Below are 26,653 nucleotides of genomic sequence, written 5' to 3'. Positions count from 1 at the left end.
TTGTGTCTGGATTCCCAGGAAGAAGCCAGCCAAATAGACATTTAGTGAATATTAGTTGAATTGACTGTCTTGAGGTCTACTAAATTGTAATGATATGGACATGTTTGAGGGAAATTAGTTTTTATAAGACTTCATCTGGATGCAAAGGAGACTGATAGGAAACAGAAACGTTAGAAAATGAGGAGAAATGAAATCCATGATCTTCACTAAGTATTACCTATAGAGAAAAGGACTTGTATGTCAAAGACATCTGATATTGTAATGTAAGTGGCGTTTTGATATAATACTATCTTAAAACTTTTGACTTAATGATACTTTCAACTTATAATATCATTATCAGGATATAACCCCGTTGCAAGTTGAGGAGCATCTGTATTTACAATTAAGTTACTTTTAATAGGTCTACAACCTCCTATTTATAACTGTAAAACAGAAGTTTCTAGGTGTATGGAAGAAACAGTCCATGAGAGAAAAACAGAACTTTTAATTTTATCAATATGCCAATTATTTTAAAAACTATATATGAACAAACATTAAAATCCTAAATGGCTTCACCTTACAAAGTGCAGAGTAAAACTATACCCAGTTAAAATTAATTCATACCCTATATATAAGAGCTTAAAAGATGTAAAACTTAAAGAGACCAAGGAATATTATTTGAGATAGACTGGTTGTGTAAAAATACAGTTATAAATTGCATGCTGTGATAACTAGTTATAAATCTCATGCTGTTCTGTTCTGTCCTGCCTCGGATTTGAATCATCACTTTGTCCAGCGTGTCCACTCTGTATACACTACCAGTCCATTAGTCATTTACATCATCAGATAGGAAAACCTAATATATATAGGGTTTGGTACTATCTGTGGTTTCTGGCATCCACTAGGGGTCTTGGAATGTATGCCTTGAGAATAAGGGGTGACTATTGTATAGAACAGAGAAAGAAATCAAGGTACAAAAGGGACAATTTTCTACAGAAAAATTTAAAAATCCCATAATTACATTTCCAAACCATAATTGGTTGTTTTAACATAAAAGATTATTTTAAAATTAAACCTATAGCAGAATCTAAAAATTATAGTAATTTACCATTTCATTAATTCATTATGTAAAATTGTACACTTAAGGTAGGAAGAAAAACTTTCCAAAAAGCAGAAACAGTATGAATATTGTCATATTTAATTGCAGATTATTTTACCCTATGTCCTATTATAAAAATTTTCAATCATGCAGCAAAGTTGAAAGAACTGTAGAGTAAAATCCCATGTACCCACCACCTAGATTCTCCCATGACTATTCTATTGTGCTTTGTTTTTTATCACATATCTATTAATTTAACCATCCTTCAATCCACTGGTTAATCCATCTGGTTTTGGTACATTTCAAAGAGATTTTCAGACACAGAAAAATTCTCTTTAAATACTTTTGCATGCATATGATTAATTATAATTCAACATTTGCTTCTACTTTATATTAAATTTACATACAATGAAATGCACAAATCTTAAGTATTCATTCATTGAATTTTGATAAATATGTGTATCTGTGAACACCCAAACTCCAATCAGTATATAGAACATTAAGTCATGAGGAAAATAAAAACTTAGTATAAGCTCCTTTTTCTTTTCTCTAATCCAAAATATTTAGAATGTTTAAAGTGAAACAAGAACATAGTTTTTCCTTAACCTCAAAAAATATTTTCAACTCCATTTCAGTAAATAAATAAAGAACAGCACATGAAGTGATGCCTATGGATTAGCTTGATTTACAGCAGGGATATTACACCAAACATTGACAGTGCCATGTTGGCAACATATACATAGGAGTGAGGTGAGGGAAAGACAAAAGGGAGTGATGGCAACTGTGGTCAACACACCAACATTCAGCTCCAGCTAACTGATGCCATGCAGGCATAGGTGTCTCACGTCAGCAAACCTTCAGGCTATTCAAGAAAGGCTGGGAATCCAGATTTTTATGTGCAATATATTGAATTTCTCAAATGTTAACAATGAAATTATACATCTTTGAAACATTATGTGGTTTAGTAAAATTGGGTCTGTAAATCTCCCAGATTACATTCTGTAGTTTTGAGTTTCATGCCATTTGATGACTTGTGGTTCCCCTGTAGTAGTATTACGATCAGATCATATTCTAAGTCAACAGATGAATCTTAGAATCATATGATTTAAAGGATCTATTAATCAATATTTTTAAGACATGTAAGACTTGAGTGGTTAGATATACCAGATATACCATATACTATTACAACAGATAAACATAAAAACCAAAAGCAAACAGTAATACATCTCTTTCTCCTCAGGAAACATAACCACACAAAATGAAACCAATAATACCAGGGGTTTTATAGACACCATTCCCTCTCAAGCACATCATTTTGTTCACATATCCATGCATTCATTATATAGTGTGTATGTGTGTATGTGTGTGCTGTGTGCTGTGTATATATGTGCTAGGCACTGTCCTAGGTCTGAAGATACAAGAGTAAGTAAAAGAAAAAAACCAGTTTTATAGAGTTTAGTTCAGGAAAGATAGACAGTAAGTTCATAATATGCCTTGTGATTATAATAGGAGAAAAGTAAAGCATGGTACATGTGGGAGGTTTATATGAGATGGTTGGAGAAGACTTCCCTGACAAGATGGACTCTGAAGGGAGATAAAAGGAAGAAACAGAGAGGGAGCACTAAAAATATCCTGGGGAGGAGAGATCCATGCAGACAGAACTTGCCAGACTAAATGGGAAGACCTTAAATGCACCTCTAAAAAGTATGTCACCAAATGCAAATTAATATATGTGTGCTCCCCCTTCAGAGTACCTATTGTCACATAAAGTATATACAAATTGAGAGTGAAAGAACAAACATACTATTTTGGATTTAAGACTATGAAACCCTAGCAAGGCTTTATTACAAGCTTATTATTCAGAGGGATCAATTCTGTAATTAAGATGTAATACGATTTACAACTTCTGATGTACACTTTTTGCAGAATGCATTCACCACATAAGGATATCCCCTACCAACAGAATTCATAAGCACTAGATATTGCCAGGTGAAGTAAGATGGGGCTAATTATGGACAGTTGGCAGACCACTTTCACACAGAAAAATGGAATCTATATGAAGAATGAGAACATGAGCTCATTATACAGTCTTCAGAGATTATGCCTGATTTTTCTTTCCTTGAGCCTCTCCTAATGTAGAGCACGGTTATGAAAGTTAAAGAACCTCTCTGTTGCCAGCCCCTCTAAGGGTGCTGATAGCAGGTGGTGCTAATGTACCTCGACACAGGATTTCCTTGCTCAGAAGCTCAAAATAGGTAAAAGGGATTATGGCAACATCTTCACCTGACCCAGCAACAGCCCTGTCTTTTGTCACCCATCATGCCACATTCAGAAAAGTCGATCTAACATTTCAATCAGAGACTGGCAGAATTTGCCTTTTTATACCTGTCAAGATTGAAGGTAATTGTGCTCCCAAGGCCATTCCACTTGAAGGAAATATATGGAAATTAGAAATATACCACATTCTGAAAGAAACTGCCAGTTTCTGAGCGCCTTTGTGAACTCTCTTTTTCTATTTAATATAAAAATAGAAGGGGAAGGGCAGGGGAAGGGTTAGGTTGGAAGCACACAGTGAAATATGTTTGACTGCCTGCAAAGTCACCACATTGAAGCTGCTACTGCTTCTTGCCTTGACATAAACACTTCATAGTCTCCAATTATATTAATTGCTCATGTGGTAAAAAACCATCTGGGGTAGTAAACACCACTGAGTTCACAGACATGATAAACTTGGAAACATCCTGAATGCAAACAAGGGCAACATAAAGATGTTATCCCAACATTTTTAGTTTCAGAGTTTTATTTTTAATAAATTGGGACTCTTTTTAAAACGATGGCTATGTTATTAATTAAGGACATTGCCATAATGTCTTTAAAACTGTATGTAAATATATTTACAATATTACTGGTAACTGAAACTAAACCATAATTCTCTGTGAGTTATGAGACTATTAGGATCTTTAAAAGAAGGGCAAAGCAGTCTCAAAATGTAAAAGATCCCAATGTGTCCACATGGGAAACAGATTTGCTTAGCATCCAGGAACTGGCCACAGCTGCCATTACATCTAATGCTTTCCTCCCAATCTACCTCTCTACTCTACTAATGAGTGGAAAAAAAAATGATTCACATCCTAATCAGAATGTGCTACCTCTGTATTTGGGTACGAAGCAAGACCTAAGTTCTAAATTTCTCTGAAGGAAACAAAGTAAATTGTCTATACATTAGCATGTATAGACAGTTTATTTTTGAGTTCTCAGTGCTTATCAAAAATAGAGGATTTATGGCATATACGTTGAATATATCTCTCTAATTTTTTAAAAAAGTTATTCCCTAGGGAAACTTAGAAGTAACTACTTTGTGGCCGGGCGCGGTGGCTCAAGCCTGTAATCCCAGCACTTTGGGAGGCCGAGACGGGCGGATCACGAGGTCGAGAGATCGAGACCATCCTGGCTAACACGGTGAAACCCCGTCTCTACTAAAAAAAATACAAAAAACTAGCCGGGCGAGGTGGCGGGCGCCTGTAGTCCCAGCTACCCAGGAGGCTGAGGCAGGAGAATGGCGTAAACCCGGGAGGCGGAGCTTGCAGTGAGCTGAGATCCGGCCACTGAGATCCGGCCACTGCGCTCCAGCCTGGGCCACGACAGAGCAAGACTCTGTCTCAAAAAAAAAAAAAAAAGGAGTAACTACTTTGTTTGAGGAAGCGTTTTTATGAAATACCTTAGTGGCATGAGTGCTGATATATTGATCTGTGCAGAAATGAGCCCAATCATGAATAGCCGGTTTTCAGGGCCTTCATATTATCCCCCTTCCCTAAATGGTCAAATCCAGTCCTTTTCGCACAGGTCCTTCCCTCACTCCTCCATCACTCTCCCTTCTTCTACCACCACTCCCGGCTACATCCCTAGTGGAAAAACAGGAGTCAAGGAGGATGGCCAGAAGAAGATATTTCTAAAATTCTGTGTATGATTATTGGTCAGAAAAGATAAAAGAGGTGTCAACTTGTATATGTGGGTACTTTCTTCAGGAAAGAAGTGCTATGCCTTTTCCTCCCCCTAAATAAAAGAAAAACATGAGATTTTGAGGAGAAGAAAATGTTTTAACTCAAAATATTATACACAATTGAGAAAATTTTGAACAGAGTCGCATAAGCTGGACAGAGAAAGGTCTTGATTTCTAGTGTTGCCGAATTTTGTCTCAGATAAAGTAACTACATTTTTAACCCATTGTTCATTCATTCACTCATTTCCTTACTCATCAGTTAGCCAGTCACATGTGAAATGTTTACTGAATACTCATTCAGTAAAACACTGAATACCAGGAAGTTCTAGGCACTGGGGACACACCAGCGAAACAGAACACGCGAAGTCCTGACTGTCATGGAGCTTACATTTGGAGACTGGGTTGTGGGGAACATGGAGAGAGACAATAAACATGTAGGCTCGAAAATAAATGAGGTACTTTTTCAGAATGGGATACATGCTATCCAGAAAACAGAAGAGGGTAATAGAATAAGATGCCTGGAGTAAAGGAGGTGGGCGGTCAGCAGAGGCCTGTCTGAGGAGGCAGCATCTGAGCTGACACCTGAAGAATAACAAGGGGACAGTTAGGTGACAATGTATGAAGGAGTGAGTGGGACATAGTCATGTCCTGAGGTGGGTATCAGTTCCTTATGCACCCGGAGTAGAAAGAAGGCCAGTGTGGTTAGAGCTGAGAGAGTCATGCACAGAGAGATGGGAGGTGAAGACTAGAAGACAGGCAAGAGCAGGCTCATAGTAGCTGAGCAGATTGTGGATTTTGCTCTAAGCGCAGTAGGACTCATTAGAGAGTGTTAGGCAGGGGTGTAGTGTGATCTGATTTCTGCATTTTAAATATCATTTCAGATGCTGCATGGAGAATGGACTGAAGATAGGAAGTGTAACAGAGGGAAGGCTTGTGACAATAAGTTGCCATCTCTCCTCCATTACTCCAACCTTTGATTCACAAGCCTTCTGGCATGAGGACCAGGGATATTCTAGTACTGCCCTGGGGCCAAGAACTGGGGTTAGCCCTGAGAAAAGGGTGCATTTGTTCCAGTGTACAAGAGACTCTAGACAGCTTACTCAGGTCATATGCTCTACCCCCTCCCAAGGTTGGGACCTTGGACAGGTAATCATTCTCTACCTCAGTTTCTTTTCATATTTTAAAACAGGATCATTATATTATAGTATCCCCTTCATGGGATTGTTCTGATTATTTATACAGAATAGTGCTTAAAATAATGGTGGAAACATGGTAAGCACTCAAGTAAAGATAGCAAATAGCACTACCACTACAATTGCCATTATATCAGTTAAGCGGATGGTATTTTGAGAACCAGGTTTGAGAAGAAGCAAAGAAGCTGACAATAGAGATCTAGTAAGGAGCTGCATCGGATTTCTGAGAGGCTCCTGTTTTCGTACTGCCATATGCATCCTGAGGAAGATTGTCTAAAATGGGCAAAGTATGAGAATTGTCTGCCTTCAGACTATGCTGGAAAATGAGCAGGATGAACCACTGGTGCCATTTTCAACTTTTCCTTTTGGTCATTTAGTTGGTTTGAGGCAAGTAGATGAGCTGGAGAAAACAGAAGTAGACATTCTATACATTAATAGAGCCCTGAAGCTCCTTTTCAATAGAAACCATATGGAACTTCCATTGGTGATGCCCTGCTTCACATCCTCTTAGCACACCTCTGAGTTCATCTGAAGCTACCTGGTTCCTATAATCACCAGCAGCTCCCCAACTTAAAGTACTTGTGTCTTTCTGCCTCTCCACCTGCTCAGCCCATGTTTAGGGCAGGCTGAAAGTGCAAGAGATTAAACACCCCCAAGAGAAACCACAAACAATGAAGAATGGGGTCAGTGAATAAACACTCAACTTCCCTGTCCCTAGATGTAGACAATTTGGAGGCTATTTTATACAAGATCTATAGCAGGACTTAGTCCTAGTTACTCTTATCCTTAATCTGCTCATTAAAATCCATTTTTAAAAGCTGTATCACTCTTCCTCATTCTTGTTTCCTGGAACTACCTGTCAAATAAACTATCATATCTGAGTCACTGTGTCAGGTTTTGCTTTTGGAAGAATCCTAACTAGGACATCACATAATGCTTTCAAACAACATAGACCTCATATGAGCTTTCTTCCACAGTGAAGCAACATTTTCCAATCACTATCCCAATGATCAATCCCAGGGTAGAATGAGAGTGAACAGAGTAGAATAACAGAAAACAGAAGGAATGGGGCTGGAGGGAGTAGGGAGAGCTCTAGGCTAATATCATGGCCAGGAAGCCACCCTGACCCTTTCTGACTAAACCTACAGTCACAGAGACAGGCACTTGCATAATAAAGATGCATTAAATGTCTGTGGCATTAATTATTATCTGACTCGGAATTCTGACAGAATTCAGTTAAAAACTGAACATGTTGAGACAGGCACTGGCATGAAGCCCCAACCTCATCAGATGTACATCTTAATTTACTGCAGATGGGCACCAAGTCATTTTGCCAATTTGGATGTTCCCAATAAGGTTTCACAAATAGATCTGTTCTCCAACAATATCTGCCTTCAATCAAAAGTGGAACAAATATAAAAAATGTGACTTAATGTATACATGGATACATAAATGCATGCACACATGCATGCACACACACACACACATACATTGGAAACACCAATGTTACCCATTGAGTTTCAGTCCAGTTAGGTTAGATTTTGTTCAAAGATAAAAATAACGTCTTATTATAATTTTGCTCCTAAAGATTCCTTGCATTTAACCATGTTAATACTTATTTATAAAGATGAACTGTCCCCAAAGGGAATAACATAAATAATTGTCAACTATGTCACATATATTCTCTATACCTCCAATTCTCATATATTATTCTTTATTCTTCCTGAAGCATAATATAAAACTAAGCTCATTTCTCTTCTGTTCAGGCTATGGATTTTCTTTCATTTTTCTGTATCCAGTAAAATCCTCCACTTGAGACATGAAAATTCAAAGTATTGGCTAGTCGAAATTCCACTTATGTTAATGGAGAATGCATTTTTAAAGAATAATTGTCACAGAGAATTATTTTATATTAAATGGAGATCCCTGGAAGTCAAAGTTGTGCATATATATATACACACACACATACACTCACATATATGTTGTTGGGTATGATGGGACAGTTCTTTGTGACAACTCTTTGAAACTGTAGGTCATTTCTCCCAATGACAAATAGTTCAAAAAATTTTACTTCTAAGAGTTGTAATGCTCCAGTTCCTTTTTTATTTTTTTGTCAAACCATGATACATTTCCCTCCTGTAACCAAGAGGACTGTTTCCATTAGATCAAAACTATTTTATAGGTTCTAATAAGTAAACAACTCTCCATAAACAAAGTGAATTACATTAGTACTAACTTTAATACTTTAATCTAAAAATATATACTTTAGATTATATATATAATATACTTTAGATTATATATATAATCTAAAAATATATACTAATGAAATCTTCTACTAATTCAATTCTAGAATACCTTCTTAGGATATAATATGATCAGGTTAGTTCTCGTGCTTAAGCCTGCTGGTGCAAGTCACTTCAGTGCCACCTGACCATATAACCCAAGGAAAGAGAGGGTCCTGGTAAAATTACAGCAGCTAAGGGAAGATACTGGGAGACCTTAACGCATAATTAATTCTTCCTTGCTTCTTCTTCTTCACTATATACTCAAGACTTTAACAGTTATTCCACCACAGCTTCCTAGTTACCTAACCAACACAATGCCCACCCAAGTCCTTGGCAAGACTTCTTTGAAAAAGAAAACTTTTTTTTTTTTTTTTTGAGATGGAGTTTCACTCTTGCTGCCCAGGCTGGAGTGCAATGGCATGACCTCGCCTCTGCCTCCTGGTTTCAAGCAATTCTCCTGCCTCAGCCTCCTGAGTAGCTGGGATTACAGGCGTCTGCCACTACGCCCAGCTAATTTTTTGTATTTTTAGTAGAGATGGGGTTTCACCATGTTGGCCAGGCTGGTCTTGAACTCCTGATCTCAGGTGATCTGCCTGCCTTGGCCTCCCAAAGTGCTGGGATTACAGGCGTGAGCCACCGTGCCTGGCCAGGATAACTCTTATAAAGATACCTAACTAATTCAAAAGTACAATCTTAAATTCTAAAGGAATCTTGGTGGTTCCTTCAATCCTCTAAACCAAGTAGTAGTACTCAGATAAAATCATTCATTTTCTGCATAAATGTTTCTAACTATAAAGTACTCACTAGCTCCCAATATAGAGGGTCATTCTTTGTTTTTTATGCTTGGATCATTATCAAGCTTATTCTGGTAATAAGTCAAAACCTCTCTCCTTGCCTCTTTCATCTATTTTCCCTAATTCTGTCTCCAAGGACAACAATATATTTCATAGTTCTCTTTAGTAACTGTCTTTTATTTTTCTGTTCGAAAATTATCCTTCCCCTATTCCCCATCAATTAATGTTAAGCCCCTTGAGAATGAAGAAATTATTTTAAAACCATTTTTAGACTCTGAGGATCTGATCCAAAGTAGATGCTCAACAAATGTACATTGAAATGCTAAACATAAAGCAATCTCCATTCCCTTCTAAAATATATCTGTATTTGAAGATACTCTTGATCAATGAGATTATTCATTGATCCCAGTTATATGTAACATACATTATTAAGTAGATAAAACTTCTTTTCTATATTTAAGTCAATTTTTATACCAATGGAGGAAAACAGAAGCATGGATAAAAGTAAGAACATAATACATATTTATATTTGAACGTCAGCATATCCTCCTTTCTTAAAGTTTACCACATCTGAAACAAAACTTGAGTCAAAGAATAAAAATCCAAATACAAGAAGACCCAGAAAGGTGACCCAGTTTTCCATCTGGTCTCTACCTTTAGTTCCTCTTTGTTCACCACTCACACTGAGGAAAATGAAATTACCCTTCCAGATAAAGCAATGCTCGAATCTGACAGTGTGGTCCTTTCTGTGTTTTAGGCTTTCATAGTTGGATCTCCATGCCATCCTCAAGAAACACACATGTAATTAATAATTTAGGTTTTAAAAGATAGAGCCTAGATATCCTTCTCTTTTAACTAGTTTTTTTTTTTTTTAAATAAGTAGCAAGACTAGTAGCAAGAACATATCTTGTGCAGAAGAAGAACTAAATATTACAGGGATTGACTATCCATTTGGTTTATGGAAAATTTGATAAGTTAAACATAGTTGCTATTGCTTCAAGTTACCATGTGGACACATTAAAGTATATCCAAAAGTATATCCATGTGGACACATTAAAGTACATCCAAAAAAATGAATGTCCAAACACAGGTAAGAAGGCTCTCAAATTCTTTACCTGGACTGTGAATAAGGCAAAATATGACTTTACTAGTGATCCCAATGAAAATGTTTGCAAAGAAAAGTGATTAATTATTGTAGTAAAAGAGGTATATAATAGTATATGAGAATTTAAAACTATATACTAGAATCTTTTTTTTAAATTATACTTTAAGTTCTGGAATACATGAGAATCTTTTAATATGATCAGATGTTTAGAAATCAGGGATGAGTACAACTTTATTACTTTTCATCCTCTTTTTTTTTTTTCAAGATTAAATGGTTCACCACTTAGTCCACCATAAACCTAAACCTAGAGGTCATTTATTTTCCTAAACATTTTTGAGAATCTTAACAGTTAAGAAATAATCTAAAAATTTATCATCATAAGTCATGTGGCTATGTGCTTCTTATAGCTTGTCAAAAAACAAAATTTTAACTAACTGAGGTTTAAAGATAGAACTGGCTTTTGTTAGCGGTTCATGAATTGAGCAGCATCCCGTCTACAAAACAGGGGAAGCTCCGATGAGCTGAGCAGCAGGTGTTGACTTTATAGACAGAAAGTGCTAAAGAAAGCAGAAATAAGGAACAAGAAATAAAGAACGAAAAGCAGATTGGTCATTTCAAAGTTACTTTCCTTATAAGGTTAAAGTAGACAGAATTTCCTTATCATCCAGGCTCAGGTAGACTGAGCCCTTTCTGATTGGTTGCTGTGAAATCTGATTTTTGGAAAACTGCTCTTTCAGTTTGGTTATTACCTGGCACCTAGCAAGAGTGATTTCCATTCTGGTTTGGTCTGGTATGGGCCCGGTTGCAGGAGCTCAGTCCAAAACAACAGACTCCTATAAATTGGGTTTAATAAGGCTTCACATCTTTTGGCCCTTTATGCAAGGCTGAAAAAATAGCAAGACAAAAAAAGTTCAGCACACATGTCCGTAATTTCTGATACAAAGGCCTAATCCCGATGCATCACCCAGGGATTACTTGAAGACCTGAAACTTCAAGTTCACATAATTAATTCAGCAGTCTGAGCAATATATGTAGTAAATTAAAGCAGAGATAAAGTGATTGACATTTTGAGAAACTGCCATTAGCGTATATTTGAACAACAGGCAAACAAGTCACCACATCTGAAGCATTCACTCTCTTAACCAAGAGGGTGGAAAAACTGCTAATGAAAACTAACCTGCTCAAACATTGAATGACTATAAATGATCTCAATCAGTAATAAGTAATGGCTCATGATACTGCACAAATCTTGTCCTTAAATTTTTTGTTAAAAATGTTTAGTTATACAGGATTGTTTTGTGCACAAAATGTGAAAGCCATGCTTCTTAGAAACCTGGGTATGAAAATCGTTATACTGCTATTGTCCTTCAGCATAAGCACACGTTAGGCCTTTGGGAGGTATGAAGTAAATGTGCTCTTCATAAAGAAATGAATGAATCTACAGTGAGTACAAATTGAAATCACCATATGGTAAAGAAAAAAACAAAACTCATTGGAATGTATCCACACAGTGAACGTCGAGTGCTGGCTGAGAGGAATGTTTAATGAGAAAATTGAAGCACAGCTTTTATTAGGCTGGCTTTAGAAGAGAAAATACGGGGTGGGGAGAAAAAACTTTCCACCAGGATCTGTTACTCCTTAGAGGCTTGAGGAAGCTCCTCAACCTTCCCTTCCCAGGGGTAGCTTCTTATGGGCTGGTGGCTCTGTGTCTGAGATACTGGAGTGCTATAGATATAGCTGGGGCAGGGCATTTAATTTCTATGAATCATTCAGCTTACTATTTGACTCTGATAACCATAGATGAGAACATTTGGTAAACTATAAAATTGTAGGCAAAACGTTATCTTCATTATCATTACTACCACTAATAAAATACCTGCTACATAAGTTTTCTTGGGTTTCTGTAATAAATTGCCACATGATTGGTGCCTTGAAACAACATAAATTTATTCTGTCACGTCTCTGGAGGTCAGAAGTCCAAAATCAACGTGTCAGTAGGGCTGTGCTACCTCAGAAGGTGCTAGGGAATAATATTCCTTGCTAATTCCAGCTTCTGGTCACTCCAGGCATCTCTTTGCTTGGGACCACATGACTTCAATCTCTGTGTCCATCTTCACAAGGTCTCTTCTTCTGGGTGTCCCTGTGTCTCCAGTATCCCTCCGACCTTCCCTCTGTATCCCTGTGTTTCAAATGTACATCTAACTTTAAGCCTACCCTAAATCTAGGACGACTTCCTCTTGAGATCCTTAATTGTATCTGCAGAGACCGTTTCTCCAAATAAGGTCACATTCACAGGTTCCAGAGGTTAGGACATGGACATATGTTTTGAGATCCTACTATTTCAATCTACTACACCTGCATCAATTTTTGACAAGTTCTTTCCATCCCTCCTCCTCCTACCTTCCCTGTCCCCAAACCACAAATGGAAAATAAAATAATTTCCAGAGATTGTGATATAATTTTGGCTAATTGCTTTGTATTCTTGGGACAATAAAAGAGAAAATAACAAAAGAACAAGTGGAGAAAATACTTGGCCAATTGAGTGTACACAGTGACTAACAGATTATTAACAACCACCTTTTGCTACTGACTGCACAAGTTTATGTCTCTAGGATGCACTATTTATAGGAGTTAAATGAAGCATAGTGTACTGATTTGAACAATGATTCTCTGTCTTGAGACTTAATAATTAATTCCCATTCTGTTATGTATGCCATAAATGAGAAAATTAAACGCACACTTAAAAATTTAAGATAAATTATTTTTCAGTGCTCTTAATCATCTTGGAAGGTGGAAGGATACCAGCAGTTTAACCAACTCTGTAACATTAAAATGTACTCCACTAACAATTAGAGCTAATAGTTTAAATATAAGGATTTGACCTTTAAGCTGCTCTCAGTAAGCATCAATACAAATCCTGCAGAGAACATGGATTTTTAGAGCTATTAAAATCAGATTTTTTCTGCCAGAATATATGAATGTAAGCAGTGTGCAGGGAAATAACTGGCTATAATACATACATAAATCACACAGCTTTAGAAAATACCCCATTTTAGAACTAAATAAAAAATATGGAAGTGCTTCTTTCCCTTTTTGATGAAACCAATCACCAGCCCTTTGCAGGCTCTGTGACATTTCTGCTCTTTATTTTGTGTTATGGACATAAAGGAATGTGGTAGTTGTGGGTCTCACATCCCCTGAGCCTTATCAGTTCCCTGGGACTTTTAGCTTCCAATATCTGTATCTCTTTGCCTGAAAGCTTCCCCACAAAGCTGCAAAACACCGTATCACAAGGGTCCTGGGGACATTAACACACTTCCCTGAGTTTCTCAACAGATAACTGACAAAAGCTGGGGTACAATTACCCCAGCTCCCTTCCTCCTTCTGAGGGATGACTCTGCATGTAATTCTGTACCATTTCTCAGAGTGCTTCTATGGCAGTAAGCTTTGGTCACCCAGTGATAATCCATTCTCTTCCCTGTATCATTGTATCACTTCCCCTCCTCCTCTACCTTCCAAATAAACTACTTGTGCTCAAATCGTTGTTTCTGCTTCTGAGGCAACCCAATCTAAAACATGGGAAAGAAAACACTATGACCCTCTTTGCTTAAAAATTTATCTCAAAAATGAATCTTTCTGAAACCACTGCCATATATTAAACATTGATATACTAATATTAAAAATGAGAGTTCATATTTGTATAGTGCTGTGGCAGATACCACTAGTTAATAAAAAGACATGCCCTAGCCCCTTCTTCCTTTCCCAGAATCCCAATTTCATTCAAACGTTGAATGACTATGTGCCTCTGGGAAACTCAATCCTCCTAGGGAATAAACCTTGATCAGTCTTGGCAATCATGTCATTTCACTTCCATTTTCACTGACTGCTCAAGAATGGGCAAGAGATGCAGTTCTAGCTTATGGGACAGAACAGAAAGTTTTATTGGAGGTGTGTGGGAATTTTTATTTTATGCTTTAAAAAGGACATGAAAATTATTGTCATATAATGACATGAAGAGGAGCCCATCCTGGCCTGTAAATGCTGTGTAATGAGGTGGTCTAGGAGTCGTGGTAGCCACACCACAAGCACGAAGTGAAAAGTCTGAAGACAAAAGCCAATACACTAAGTGTGGCAGGGCAGAAAGATAAAAAGAGACCTGGGTCCTTAATTATATATTTATTGTTATTAACTAATGAATTAACTAATCCTGGAACTGCCTTATCTCTTAACTTCTTGTGATGTGAGATAATAAATCTTGTTGTTTAATCTTTTGGGTTTCTTGTTACTTGAAGCCTAAAACTAGCATGATGGCTTTTTCAGTGTGCAAAATGTTCTCATATAGATGATCTCATCTTTCTAGGTAAAGGCAACCTACCTAATAGTTCCCCTAGTGCCCTCTAGATCACAACTGAATCTCGTGCCCTTTCCTGAGCAGTCACTGAAAATGAGAAGTGAACGAACTAATCAAGGTTTATCCACATCTGGGCCTAGTTACACATGCAGATATAGGGATAAAGTTATGGGAGGAAAAGATACTGAAAAGCCAGCACCTAATCTATGCTCTAGTTATTATTACATAAGACCCAGCCTCATATACCTACCTCCACAGGGTGGGTTTAGGGGTCAAATTAGATAACTTGCACTTACAGGATGTTCCAAGAGCCTGTCACATCACTCTGTAAGTGTTGGTTATTCTATTACTGTTGAATCAGAGAAGAGAGCCCAACCCAACCTAATCAATGGTCCATGTCTGTTTCCAGACAACACACTGCTACTTAAAATAATCCACAAATGAGATCAAGAAATGTTGGGACCCGCCACCCGGCCCCGCCCCCCAAAAAAAAATGTCTCAAGGAGAAAAAAAAAGTCAGCCTAAAAAGACAAAGGGCTAAGAAAGCAAAGGACATTGGAAGGGAATATTAGCAGTTCAGGTGGCTAAAAGTAGTAGACAAAGAGGGTAAGCAAAAAAGCTGTAAAAGCAGGCAGTGGCTAGATCAGGAACTTTGTACACCATGTTAAGGAGTGTAGACTTCAGTCCAGGCACGGTGGCTCACGCCTGTAATCCCAGCACTTTAGGAGGCCGAGGAGGGTGGATCACCTGAGGTCGGGAGTTTGAGACCAGCCTGACTAACATGGAGAAACCGTCTCTACTGAAAAACAACAACAACAACACAAAATCAGTCAGGCATGGTGGCGCATGCCTGTAATCCCAGCTACTCAGGAGGCTGAGGCAGGAGAATCACTTGAACCTGGGAGGCGGAGGTTGTGCTGAGCTGAGATTACGCCATTGCACTCCAGCCTGGGCAGCAAGGGTGAAAGTCTGTCTCAAAAAAAAAACAAAAAAAAAGTGTAGACTTCATTCTGTAAAGGCAGTGGGGCTTATTAAAGCTCAGATTTTATATTATATTGAGATCAAATAAGATTATATAAGATTTTAGTTCATATGATACTGATGGCTATTGAGGATGGACTTGAGAAAGGCAAGACTAGTCCCATTTCTCTCAAATCATGTCCTTTCTTGGTGAGCCAGGCTACTTATTTTACTCAGCTTATTTAACCAGCCCATTTCCTAAAACATAATGGTTGAAATAATTGCCCTTTAAGTGGACATGAGAACTATTACTACATTTAGAGGCACTCATTCATTTCAGAATGGTATATTATCAAATCTTACAGGCTCAGCTGAACCACATATGGAAAACATTAGATATTCTGGCATGTGTCTAACAAATCATTAAGAAATAGTTTTCTAAACATGTACTCTTTCTTTGCTATTTTAATGTAAAACACAGAACAATGAAACTGCTGAAATTCATGACTCCACAATGCACAGCGTGAGACATTGTCCCCAGGGCATTCATTCCGTAGAAATAGTACATTTGCATACCTTCCTATAATGTCCGTATAATTCATTGATACATATTTTATTTGTGGTTTTCAGGTTGTTCACTAGAACTGTGTTTTTTTGGCTTTTTGTTTGTTTGTTTGTTTGTTTGCCTATATAATCAGAGGTTGGTTGTAAGTGATATGGAAGTGTTGGGAAGGGAAGAGAGTGGTCCCTTTAAATGATACAGAAGGCGGTAAGGGAAGTGCTAGGAGGAGAGCATGGTCCCTGGCTAGGGCTCCACCCCTACGAACCTAGATGAAGACAGGCTTTTACTGCCCAAATGTTGGGCAGTAAATTTCCCAAGACCACCCTGGTCTGCCACACCCCCATCCTGTGCCTGTGAAAACCTGTGAAACCCTAGCAGGCAAACACAGAAGCAGCTGGATATGGAGAGGAGCACATCAGCAGAGAACACACAGGTGGATGGACATCGAGAAGAACAAACTGACAGACACTGGCAGGCCGGCTGACCACCAACCGGCAGAACGACGTGGAATTTGGCTGGGGCAGTTGGAGGAGAGCCCAGGCCGCCAAGTGGCAGCCCAACTCCAGGGGAAAACCATCTCCCTTCTGGCCCCCCATCTGTTGAAAGCTACTTCCACTCAATAAAACGCTGCACTATTCTCCAAGTCCATGTATGATCCGTACACCAAGGCAAGAGCCCTGAGATACAGAAAGCCCTCTGTCCTTGCAATTAAGACCAGGGTCTAATTGAACTAATACAGGGCACCTACAAATGGTTAAACTAAAAAAATCACCCTCTAACACACACCCACTGGGGCCTTCAGCATTCACCCCTAGACACTGTCGTGGGTTTGGAGCCCCACAGCCTCCTGGTCTGTATGCACCCCTAGAGGTTTGAGCAGCAGGGCATTGAAGAAGTGAGCCGCACCCCCATCACATGCCCTGTGAGGGGGACAAGGGAACCTTTGCCATTTCATAAGCATATTCTGGAGAACTGAGATAAGGAATACTGTAGATGTCTGTGAAGAGTTGAACTCAAGAGCGCAATCTGAAGAGAAATATAAATCAGACTTGAAAGACTTCTGTCTATGAGGAAAACAAGTCCAAAAATACTAACTGACAGTCCAAAAATACTAATTGACAACTTAAAATGTAAACAAGATGGCTCCTTTTATTTACTAATTTTTAAGGGAATAACAATTAAAAGTGTGAATGAGCAGAATGTAAATCAAATTTTGAAAGACAACACTGGATCTTCATCAAGTCAGTATGTCCTCCAAAACCGATAGATCATTTGCAGTGGCAGAATTTGTGTCCTTTTTACCCATCCCGTTTTAATTGAGAAATAAAAAAAGACTATGACAAGAAAGGAAAACAGGATCCTATTTTAATTGAAAAATAACAAAAAGAATATGACAAAAAAGGCAACTAGGATTTAGAGACAGTGTGAAAAATATATTTTCTATGCAATTTACATTCTACAAAGTCACAATTGGGTTAAAAGAGATATGGAAAATATCTCAGTCATCCTGGTGACTTGCATTGCACCCTCCTTGTATTTTAAGTTCATTGTACTCTGGGCCATGCAAGATATTTTACAGCCAACATGACAAAAGAAGGGCTCTTTTAGATCAACATTCTGGTATCAGTCTTATTCATTGCCCTGTCCTTGGTAATCAATTTTATGGCAAATGTTTCCCCCTCCACATCCTCCAACCTTCAGGAAGCATGATTAGAAAAAGAGTAGATTTAGCCTGGTCAACAACATGAATCCAATAGCTATTGGCTGCATTGAATGAAAAACCAGCAGGAGAAGGGAGAGAACATAACAAGCAACTTCAAATCAATGGGAATATATGATTTATTTGATATCTTAATTTACCACTATTGGGAAATGCAAATGATCTAAAAGTTACTTTAAGTGCTTTAGCATCCAACTGTCCTAACTAACATACCCAAATGGTATTAAAGATGCAGATAAGGGCACAGCTTCTCTCTAAAATTGCTCCTAACCTAAAATAGACACACCAATGTGGTAACACATGGTAAAATATGGCCAGGCACAGGTGGCCACATGGCATTGTAAAAATATGCCAATTTCAGAGTCTGACAAGCCTGGGCATGAATCTTAGCTTTATCATTTATACATTACATAACCTTAAGCCCCTCACTTTTCCTCACTGTGCCTCACTTTCCTCATCTGTAATATGGAAATAATACTTCCATCACACTGAGATATGAAATATAATGACAACATAGTAACTAACGCAGCACCTGCTACATGAAGGCTGCTTAATAAACATTAGTAATCATCACTATCATTAGCATTGCTAACTTTTAACAGCTTGGAATTGAACGTATTCAAATGACAACTAGCAAAAAAGGGAGATAGACCTAATTATAAATAGACAATCTCCCCAAATTTTATCTGAGCAATCTTGAGGAACTAAGCTCAGATTTTTGTATGGAAATACTATTATATATGGTAACTAGACAGACAGATAAGAACATAAACATCTATTTAAACACCAATATAGCTAATATATCTAATGGGTACTACTTGTAGTATTTTGAAACCAAACGGCCAGTTACAAAGGAGTTTTGATGAGAAAATAAATTCAGAATTCTAAATGGGTGTGTCAAGACCACATATCACCCTGCATTTTCAACATAAAGATAAGAAAATGGGGGCTCTTCCTAACCCCTTACATTCTCATCCATAAAGCAATAAGAATGGGGTTCTTCTAGGCTTTTCTCCTAGTGTGGTGAAGGAGTTCTTGCAAGAGGAAAGCAATACAGAGACAGTATGAGGCAAGTGAGGAAGCAGGGCAAGGAGCTCTGATTTGAGACTCAGCATGAAGGCTGCTCAGAACCAGGAAGGAGGACTGGGAAGCTAATGACAAGGTTAACGACTTGAGGAGCAACAATGAAGGTGGTAAAGTTAGGGCGGAGTGAGCGTTCTAAATATGCTCTCCCTTTCCCTTTTAGTGGCATCTCAAGGGAGCAGTGAGTCCAAGGCTAACGCAGGCAGGGGACAAGAGCATGAGCATCCCAGGTGCGATGTATACATAGGTGGTAGGCATCCTTCCTTTATCCTGTCCTTCCCTTTCCCCCTCTGTTCCACCCTTATCTTGCCACTGCTAGTCCACATTTGGCGTTGAAACAAAGGTGAAATTCCAATTTATTAGGATAAATTAGAAAAGAAAGTCTTCATTTGTCCAGTCAGCTGCTATTCAAGAAAAAGCTTAGGACATCTCTAGAGCCCTAGCCAACTTCTAGTAATGATACAGAAAGTGCCTAAGAACATGAATAATGTGAAGGAATGGGTGAATTAGACCACATAATTATATCAAAAAAGACACTGGTGGTTCGGAAAAGGGAATCCTTAAGGTGAAAGACTACTTCAAAGAAGAGTTTAAAAACAATTTCACCATGTAGAGTGAAATAAGTTGAAGGTAGGATTTTCCAACGCAAGATTTCTGCCATAACCAGAGTGACTATAGGTCCTGGTTTATGACTTCTGAGGCAATATAATTATAAATACCACTCCCTTTTGCTTTCGAGGTGTCATGTTTTAAATAAATTCTATAATCAACCTAGCTATAACCTATAAGCACATTCTATCATCCTTAAAGGACTGAGGATATTTTAGAGTTTGTGGTTTTATCTGTGTTTTATCTAGAACAATGGCCAGATTAACTCTAGATGAACAATGTCCGGATCACCTCTCATAACTAGACTGGCGTATCCTCAGGAAGGATCTATGGGCAATTGCAGGAGACAAAAGGGGATGTTTAATACCAGCCTCTGAACTCTTATGAATAGGCAAACTCATATAGACACAAAGTACCCAGATACAGTGTTAAGATCTGCACTGAGAATTAGATCTTGCTATAGAATTTGGGGGTACCCAGAAAACATAAGTTAGTAAATTTTTAGAAGAGGATGCTATGTCTGACATCTGTCAGTAGACTAGGTGGGATCTCTGCTATTTTATAAAGTGTAACTAGACGTCCGTATTTTTGTGACTGTGGAGAACAGACACTGAAATTAATGCCCAAGGCTGATTTAACCCTAGGAGCTTCCAGTGAGGCCCAACAGGAGCCCAGGAACCCTAGGTGAAGAAAAGATGAGAAAATGTTTAGAGATAGTTGACTCCCCGATCTCTTGGGGAGGGGACTCACTGATTATATAAAATCCAAGAAAGGCGGCACAAATGTCTCTGATTCTGAACCCACAGGCGATGCTGTTGTCACCATGAAGCAGAAAATATAATTGTACAAGGAAGGTTGAGACACTCAGCATTCCAGAGAGGAATATCACACATTATTCATTTCCCCCTTCATGTAGAGAACACAGCAGTACACCAGGGCCCCTCTGTCTGCTGGTGATCGGAGGAGACAGCAAGCCATCTATTGGTGAGGCCTCAAAGGGTATTTCTGGGGGAGAAGAATAGAAGGAGTTGTAGTTATCCCTTTGCTTCCTTTTTTCTACAGCAGAAACATGCCAGTGTCTTTTTTTTTATAATGGAAGATCATCTATGAAAATAGGAAAATGGAAGAGGATCTTCTACAATGCTACTCAAAGCAAAGAAATATTTTCAGCATAGTTAATAACAGATCGAGGGATGAGACAGTTGAGAAATTCATTCTCAAAAGTATAAAAGGCCTGACTGTGAGACCAGTATTTCCTTCCTTCATTCATTTAAACAATATTTATTGAGTGCCCACAGATTACCAAAAACTGCTGTAGGAGGTAGGGAAACATCTATGAATAGAACAGTCGGAAATCCCTGTCCTCAGTGACCTTATTTATATTCTAGAGCTGGGATCTTACATTCTAATGCTTCATGTTGAGACTAGATCTATGAAGAGGGGTTCTCTTATTGCCTCTAGACACAGAATGGACCAGAAGATCTCCTTAATTCCATACAAGGAAATTAATGACTGGCAACCTGAGTCAAATGCCATTCAGAGGGAAAAACATGCAGGGACAAGAACTGGAGAGTTTTAAGAAACTCAAAGGCCTGTTGGAGAGAAAATGAATTTGAGATTCCACAAACAAGAAAGGGCCTATGCAGTACAGGCCAAAGGCCTCTGGCACCCACTAAGGATCTTAAAGAGTAGCCCGACAGCGTAGAGGCATCTTACCCAAGATAGCTTCTGTATACATGACTACAGGCCTCTCAAACCCAGAGGAAGAACTGCCTTCTGAATACACTGCTGTGACTGACCAATCTAGAAAATGTGTCTTCACCCTTACATTTTTGCTTTGGTTTCAGGGTTTTTTGTTGGTGGTGGTGTTGTTGTTAGTGTTTGAGGAGAAAGGTGTTTTTGTTAGGCTGTGCTGTATTTATTTTCAGCAGTTGACTATACTACTCAGCCTTCTAATGTTGAGGACCTATTTATGTGTGTTATGTATGGCTATCTTGATATTTTAAATAGAATAGATTTTTTAATCCAATCCTTTTCAAATATATTATATATAACACCATTTCACCCAAAAGATGAATATGTAAACCAGACAGAAGGACAGCTGCTCGGATTAGAACTCAGAGCAGGCTGGGAGGGAGCAGGAGTCCTGCCTGTCCTCTCATCACAGCGGCTTCGATGGGGAGACTTCATTAACCCCCTAGAGATGCACCAAGCACAGACTGAAAATCTAACCTGTCTGCATTGGTGGGGAGTGCTGCCGCCTGGCCACCTGGTCCAAAATACATGATCCAAAATACAGCATCAACTCATGTTGCTGAAATGAGATGTGTGAGAAAGGTATTAGTCGTTTCAATATAAACAAAGAGAATCCCGATTAAAAGACTTCCCATGGAATAATTAGTTGTCAGAATATAAGAACTGAAAATATCCATGGATAACAGAGTGACAACCAGGGCTTGTACTGACCACACGATGAATTAGCAGAAAAGAACCATGGTGAGGTGAAAACAAAAAACAAATATTAAAAGAACTATGACTAAAGGTACTGTGAACAGGCTGATTCTTCTCACCACCAATTACATTACATCAATGTACACACACTATTCATCCAACAAGCATTTATGAAGTGCTTACTATGTGCCAGGCACGTTGCTAAGTATTAAGAATACAGAGAAAAATAATACAGTCATCACTGTGCAAATGCTCACAGTGACAAACCTGCAGGCAGAGGGATATAAAGATAATCTTATTTAAATGTAATATATAAAGTACTTAGTATGGTGCCTGGCATACAATAAGCTAACTATAAATGTTAGCTATTATTAGCAGCTTAATCTCCTGTTGCTATTTACTGGCTCCAAAAAAAAAAAAAAAAAAAAAAAAAAGAGAGAGATGAATTTTCAAATACTGGAGACTGTGATAAGCAACCTAAGGGCAGGAAAGAGGCCCCTGAGAGGGCAGGGTTTAGAAACAACAGAGGCTTTTGCTCTGCTGGGTGGTTTATGCAAGCTGAGGGTGACAACTAACCTGCTTAGAATGAGGAAGGGCACATTTTAGAAAGTATATGGAAGAGATGACATTATGAGAAAGAAAAATATGAGGTATCTTGCTTGGGGAAAAATAGAGGTAGCCAATGCACTTTTATTAAGTCTGTGCTTTGGAGTGCATCATGTTAATCCTCTTCCGTGTCTCCCCAGAATTTTTCAGTAAAACTTTAAGAAAACCTGTTTGGTGGGTGGGTGGGTGGGTGGGTGGGTGTGTGTGTGTGTGTGTGTGTGTGTATCTGTGTCTGTGTGTATCTAGTGCTAATGTCCTGTTTAAGATTGCCTCTGATTGAAGAAAGAAGCTTCTTGGGGAGGAGGTAAGTAGACAAGGGACTGATCCCAACTAGGTCTATAACAAACAAGAAAAAAACAAAGTAAAAGCCTATCACTATAGGTGGAAGATAAAGAAATGGTAAAGGTACAAAGGTAATAAAAAAGAGGGAAGAGTCAGCTCTACCTGGGGAAGTCAGGAAAGTTTACACAAAGTAGGTGGTATTAATATTTGAGCTGAATTATAAAGAATGGGTAGTTCACCAGGGAAGATGAAAAAGTGGGAGCAAAGAGTGAAAGATTAATATGTGGAGAAGTATGTAGATTGTAACATGCCAATTCTGATCAATAAAAGTAGTTCAAGTAGGTCAGAAAAGAACCTGCAGAAACAGAAAAAATAAATAAATAACAAAAAACAACCTCAAACAGTGAAGTATCTTGTCTTTCAAACCAACAAGCAAACAAACCTACTCAAGGATAAGAATCAAAGAAATAAATCAGAGTAAATAATTCAGGAATAACAAATTATGGTAAATAAACTGATTGTTTTCTTGAGTTTTCTTTCTTTTTTGTTGTTTTTGTTGGGTTTCAAAAGAAGCTAGTGCATAAAAATTGGCTTTACACTCCACCATCTTTTAAAAGAAGCCTCTAGTTTGTGCACTTAAAAAAAAACCTTTTATTTTAGGTGTAGGGGTACACATGCAGGTTTGTTATACACGTAAACTCATGTCACAGGATTTGCTGTACAGGTTATTTAGTCACCCAGGTACCAAGCATAGTACCTGATAGATATTTTTTTCTGATTCTCTCCCTCTCCCACCCTCCACTTTCCAGAAGGCCCCAGTGTCTGCTGTCGGCCTCTTTGTGTCCAAGTTTTCTCATTGTTTAGCTCCCACTTATAGGTGAAAACATGCAGTATTCAGTTTTCTGTTCCTGCAAATGCAGGAACCGATAATGGCCTCCAACTCCATCCATGTTTCTGCAAAGGATATGATCTCGTTCCTTTTATGGCTGCATAGTATGCCATGGTGTATACGTACTGTTTTCTTTAACCAGTCTATCACTAGTGGGCATTTAGGCTGATTCTATGTCTTTGCTATTATGAATAGTGCTGCAGTGAACATACACGTGCATGTGTCTTTACATTAGGACAATTTATATTCCTTTGGGTATATATCCAATAATGGGATTGCTGGATTGAATGGTAATTCTGTTTTTAGCTCTTTAAGGAATCGCCACACTGCTTTCCACAGTGGCTGAACTAATTTACGTTACCACCAGCAATATGTAAGTCTCCTCTTTTAACAGCAACCTCGCCAGCACCTGTTATTTTCTGTCTTTTTAATAATAGTCATTCTGAGTGTTGTGAGATGGTATCTCATTGTGGCTTTCATCTGCGTTTCTCTAATAATCAGTGAGGGTGATCTTTTTTTTTTTTCATATTTTTTGGCTGTATATATGTCTTCTTTTGAAAAGTGCCTGTTCGGTCCTTTCCCCCTAGTTTGTGCAATTTCATGGTGTTCTAGGTTCTAAAAACCCTACACATTCTGATCTTATTCCCTACAGTTTGGGACACTTCAGGATTTCAGGAGTAAACAGATCACTAAGCAGCAGAACTGGTTTTTCTGAATAGACTTCATAAAATCAATGAACCTTCATCCTAAGAAAAGTCTCCTTGTCCTTGCTTTCAAGCAGAAGAAACAGAAGGTTTTTAAAATTGCAGAAAACTGTTTTGGGAGGTAAAAGATTCCAGTGACTAACACTTTATATTGCTATAATTTTCTTTGTTTAACTTAGTAGTTTAGTCATTCTCTTGTCTATCTCTAGTGAAAAAGAACAAATTATCTTTTGTATTGTTTTCATATATTTAAAGTCACCAGCATTTTCATTTCCACAGGCTGAATAGCTTTTTAGCCACCACATATATGCAATTTTCAGTTCTTTAATCTTTTCTCTGCTTTCATAATTTCATGAATAAGCTTGTCCTATCTTGTTCCAGATTTAGGGATTGTGATTTTTCAAAAAGCCTTTCCTGTGAAATCCAGACCTCACTCATATCTGTGCTTCCTCTCTTAACTGCATAATTTCATATGAATTATATCCTATGCAGTGCTGATATAAACACTTTAGTCTTATCTCCCTTGCTGAATGTTTCACAAGGGCATAAGCCCAGCTTCATATTTTTATATAAAGGTGCTACTCTTTTCTTCTTGACTTTTTCTCTCTCTGATTCTGGGATACCATAACCTTCTCTAACAAATAAGAAGAGAAAAATAGTATAATTGTATCAATAAACACCTAAAAGGCATTTAGAAATATTCAGAAGCCATCTTTAATAAAACTCTACTTAACACAGGGATAGGAGGATTCATCTTAAAGACTATTTATCAAAGTCCAGCAGCAAACACCAAATACAATAAAACACTGAAGCAATTTCCATTCACATAAAGAAAAAAATAAAGAAGTCTGCTTTATCATAATTATTTCAATATTGCCTTTGAAGTTCTATCTAATGAAATGACTCCAAAAATGACATAATTTGTAAAAATATTGGGAAGAAAAGATAGCCTTTGTTTCCAATTTAATAAAGAAGTTGAGTTAGCTACATAATTAAATACAGGAGCTAGATTCAAATATACATATAAAAAAGTCAGTAGCATTTCACTGATAGCAAAATAATAATCAAATAATAGTGGATATTTTAAAAAGTCCTACTTACAAAAGCAATATAAATTATAAAATATGTAAAAATTAATTTCATAATGGAGGTATAATGTCTTTATTTTTAAAAGTTTTAAATCATATAAAATATGTAAAGTAAGCAATGAAAAATAGAATTACAATGTCAGTGTTTTCCAGTAACCATTGTAAACTGACAAATGATTTTAAAATTCAGTTAATGAATAGAAAGTCAAAAATGTTTGCAAAAAAGAAAACTGTACCAAGAGTACTTTCTTTACCAAACATTATAACAGTCTCTGAAGACATCATAACTAAACAGCATGATATGGCTACTGGAATAGACAAAATATTGGTTTAAAAAAAGAGCCCAGAAATTATGTACCAGAAAAGGATAGAATACATCATGAAAGCTGCATTTAAAATCAATGGGAAAAAGATACATTTTTTAGTAAATGGCATTGATAAGCGGAATACATGTGGAAAAAAATAAACTTCTACCTCATCCTATATAAAATATGTCAAATTAAAATTTTTCATTATACTTTAAGTTCTGGGATACATGTACAGAACATGCAGGTTTGTTACACAGGTATACACGTGCCATGGTAGTTTGCTGCACCCATCAATCCATCATCTACATTGGCTATTTCTCCTAACGCTATCCCTCCCCTAGGCCTCCAACCCCTGACAGGCCCCAGTGTTCCCTCCCTGTGTCCACGTCTTCTCACTGTTCAACTCCCATTTATGAATGAAAACATGTGGTGTTTGGTTTTCTGTTCCTGTATTAGTTTGTTGAGAATGATGGTTTCCAGCGCCATCCACGTAAATGCAAAGGACACGAACTCATCCTTTTTATGGCTGTAGAGTATTCCATGGTGTATATGTACCATATTTTCTTTATCCAGTCTATCACTGAC

General features: G+C 37.8%; 1 protein-coding gene across 18 annotated transcripts in view; it reads right to left on the bottom strand.

Moving 5' to 3' along the window:
- LOC105481485 (mono-ADP ribosylhydrolase 2) overlaps positions 1-26,653 on the bottom strand; it is a 2,105,812-nt gene that overhangs the window by 1,520,195 nt on the left and 558,964 nt on the right. For 4 of the 18 annotated variants that reach the window (XM_071080862.1, XM_071080863.1, XM_071080859.1 and 1 more), the window contains one exon: positions 21,973-22,054. The exons of the other annotated variants lie outside the window; for them this stretch is intronic. In XM_071080862.1, the coding sequence (XP_070936963.1) occupies positions 21,973-22,054 (82 nt within the window). The remainder of the gene's footprint in view (positions 1-21,972; positions 22,055-26,653) is intronic. 18 annotated transcript variants of the gene reach the window in all.

This window comes from Macaca nemestrina, chromosome 15, assembly GCF_043159975.1.
Source record: "Macaca nemestrina isolate mMacNem1 chromosome 15, mMacNem.hap1, whole genome shotgun sequence".
Classification (NCBI taxonomy): domain Eukaryota; kingdom Metazoa; phylum Chordata; class Mammalia; order Primates; family Cercopithecidae; genus Macaca; species Macaca nemestrina.
This window is presented reverse-complemented; position numbering and strand designations above follow the sequence as displayed.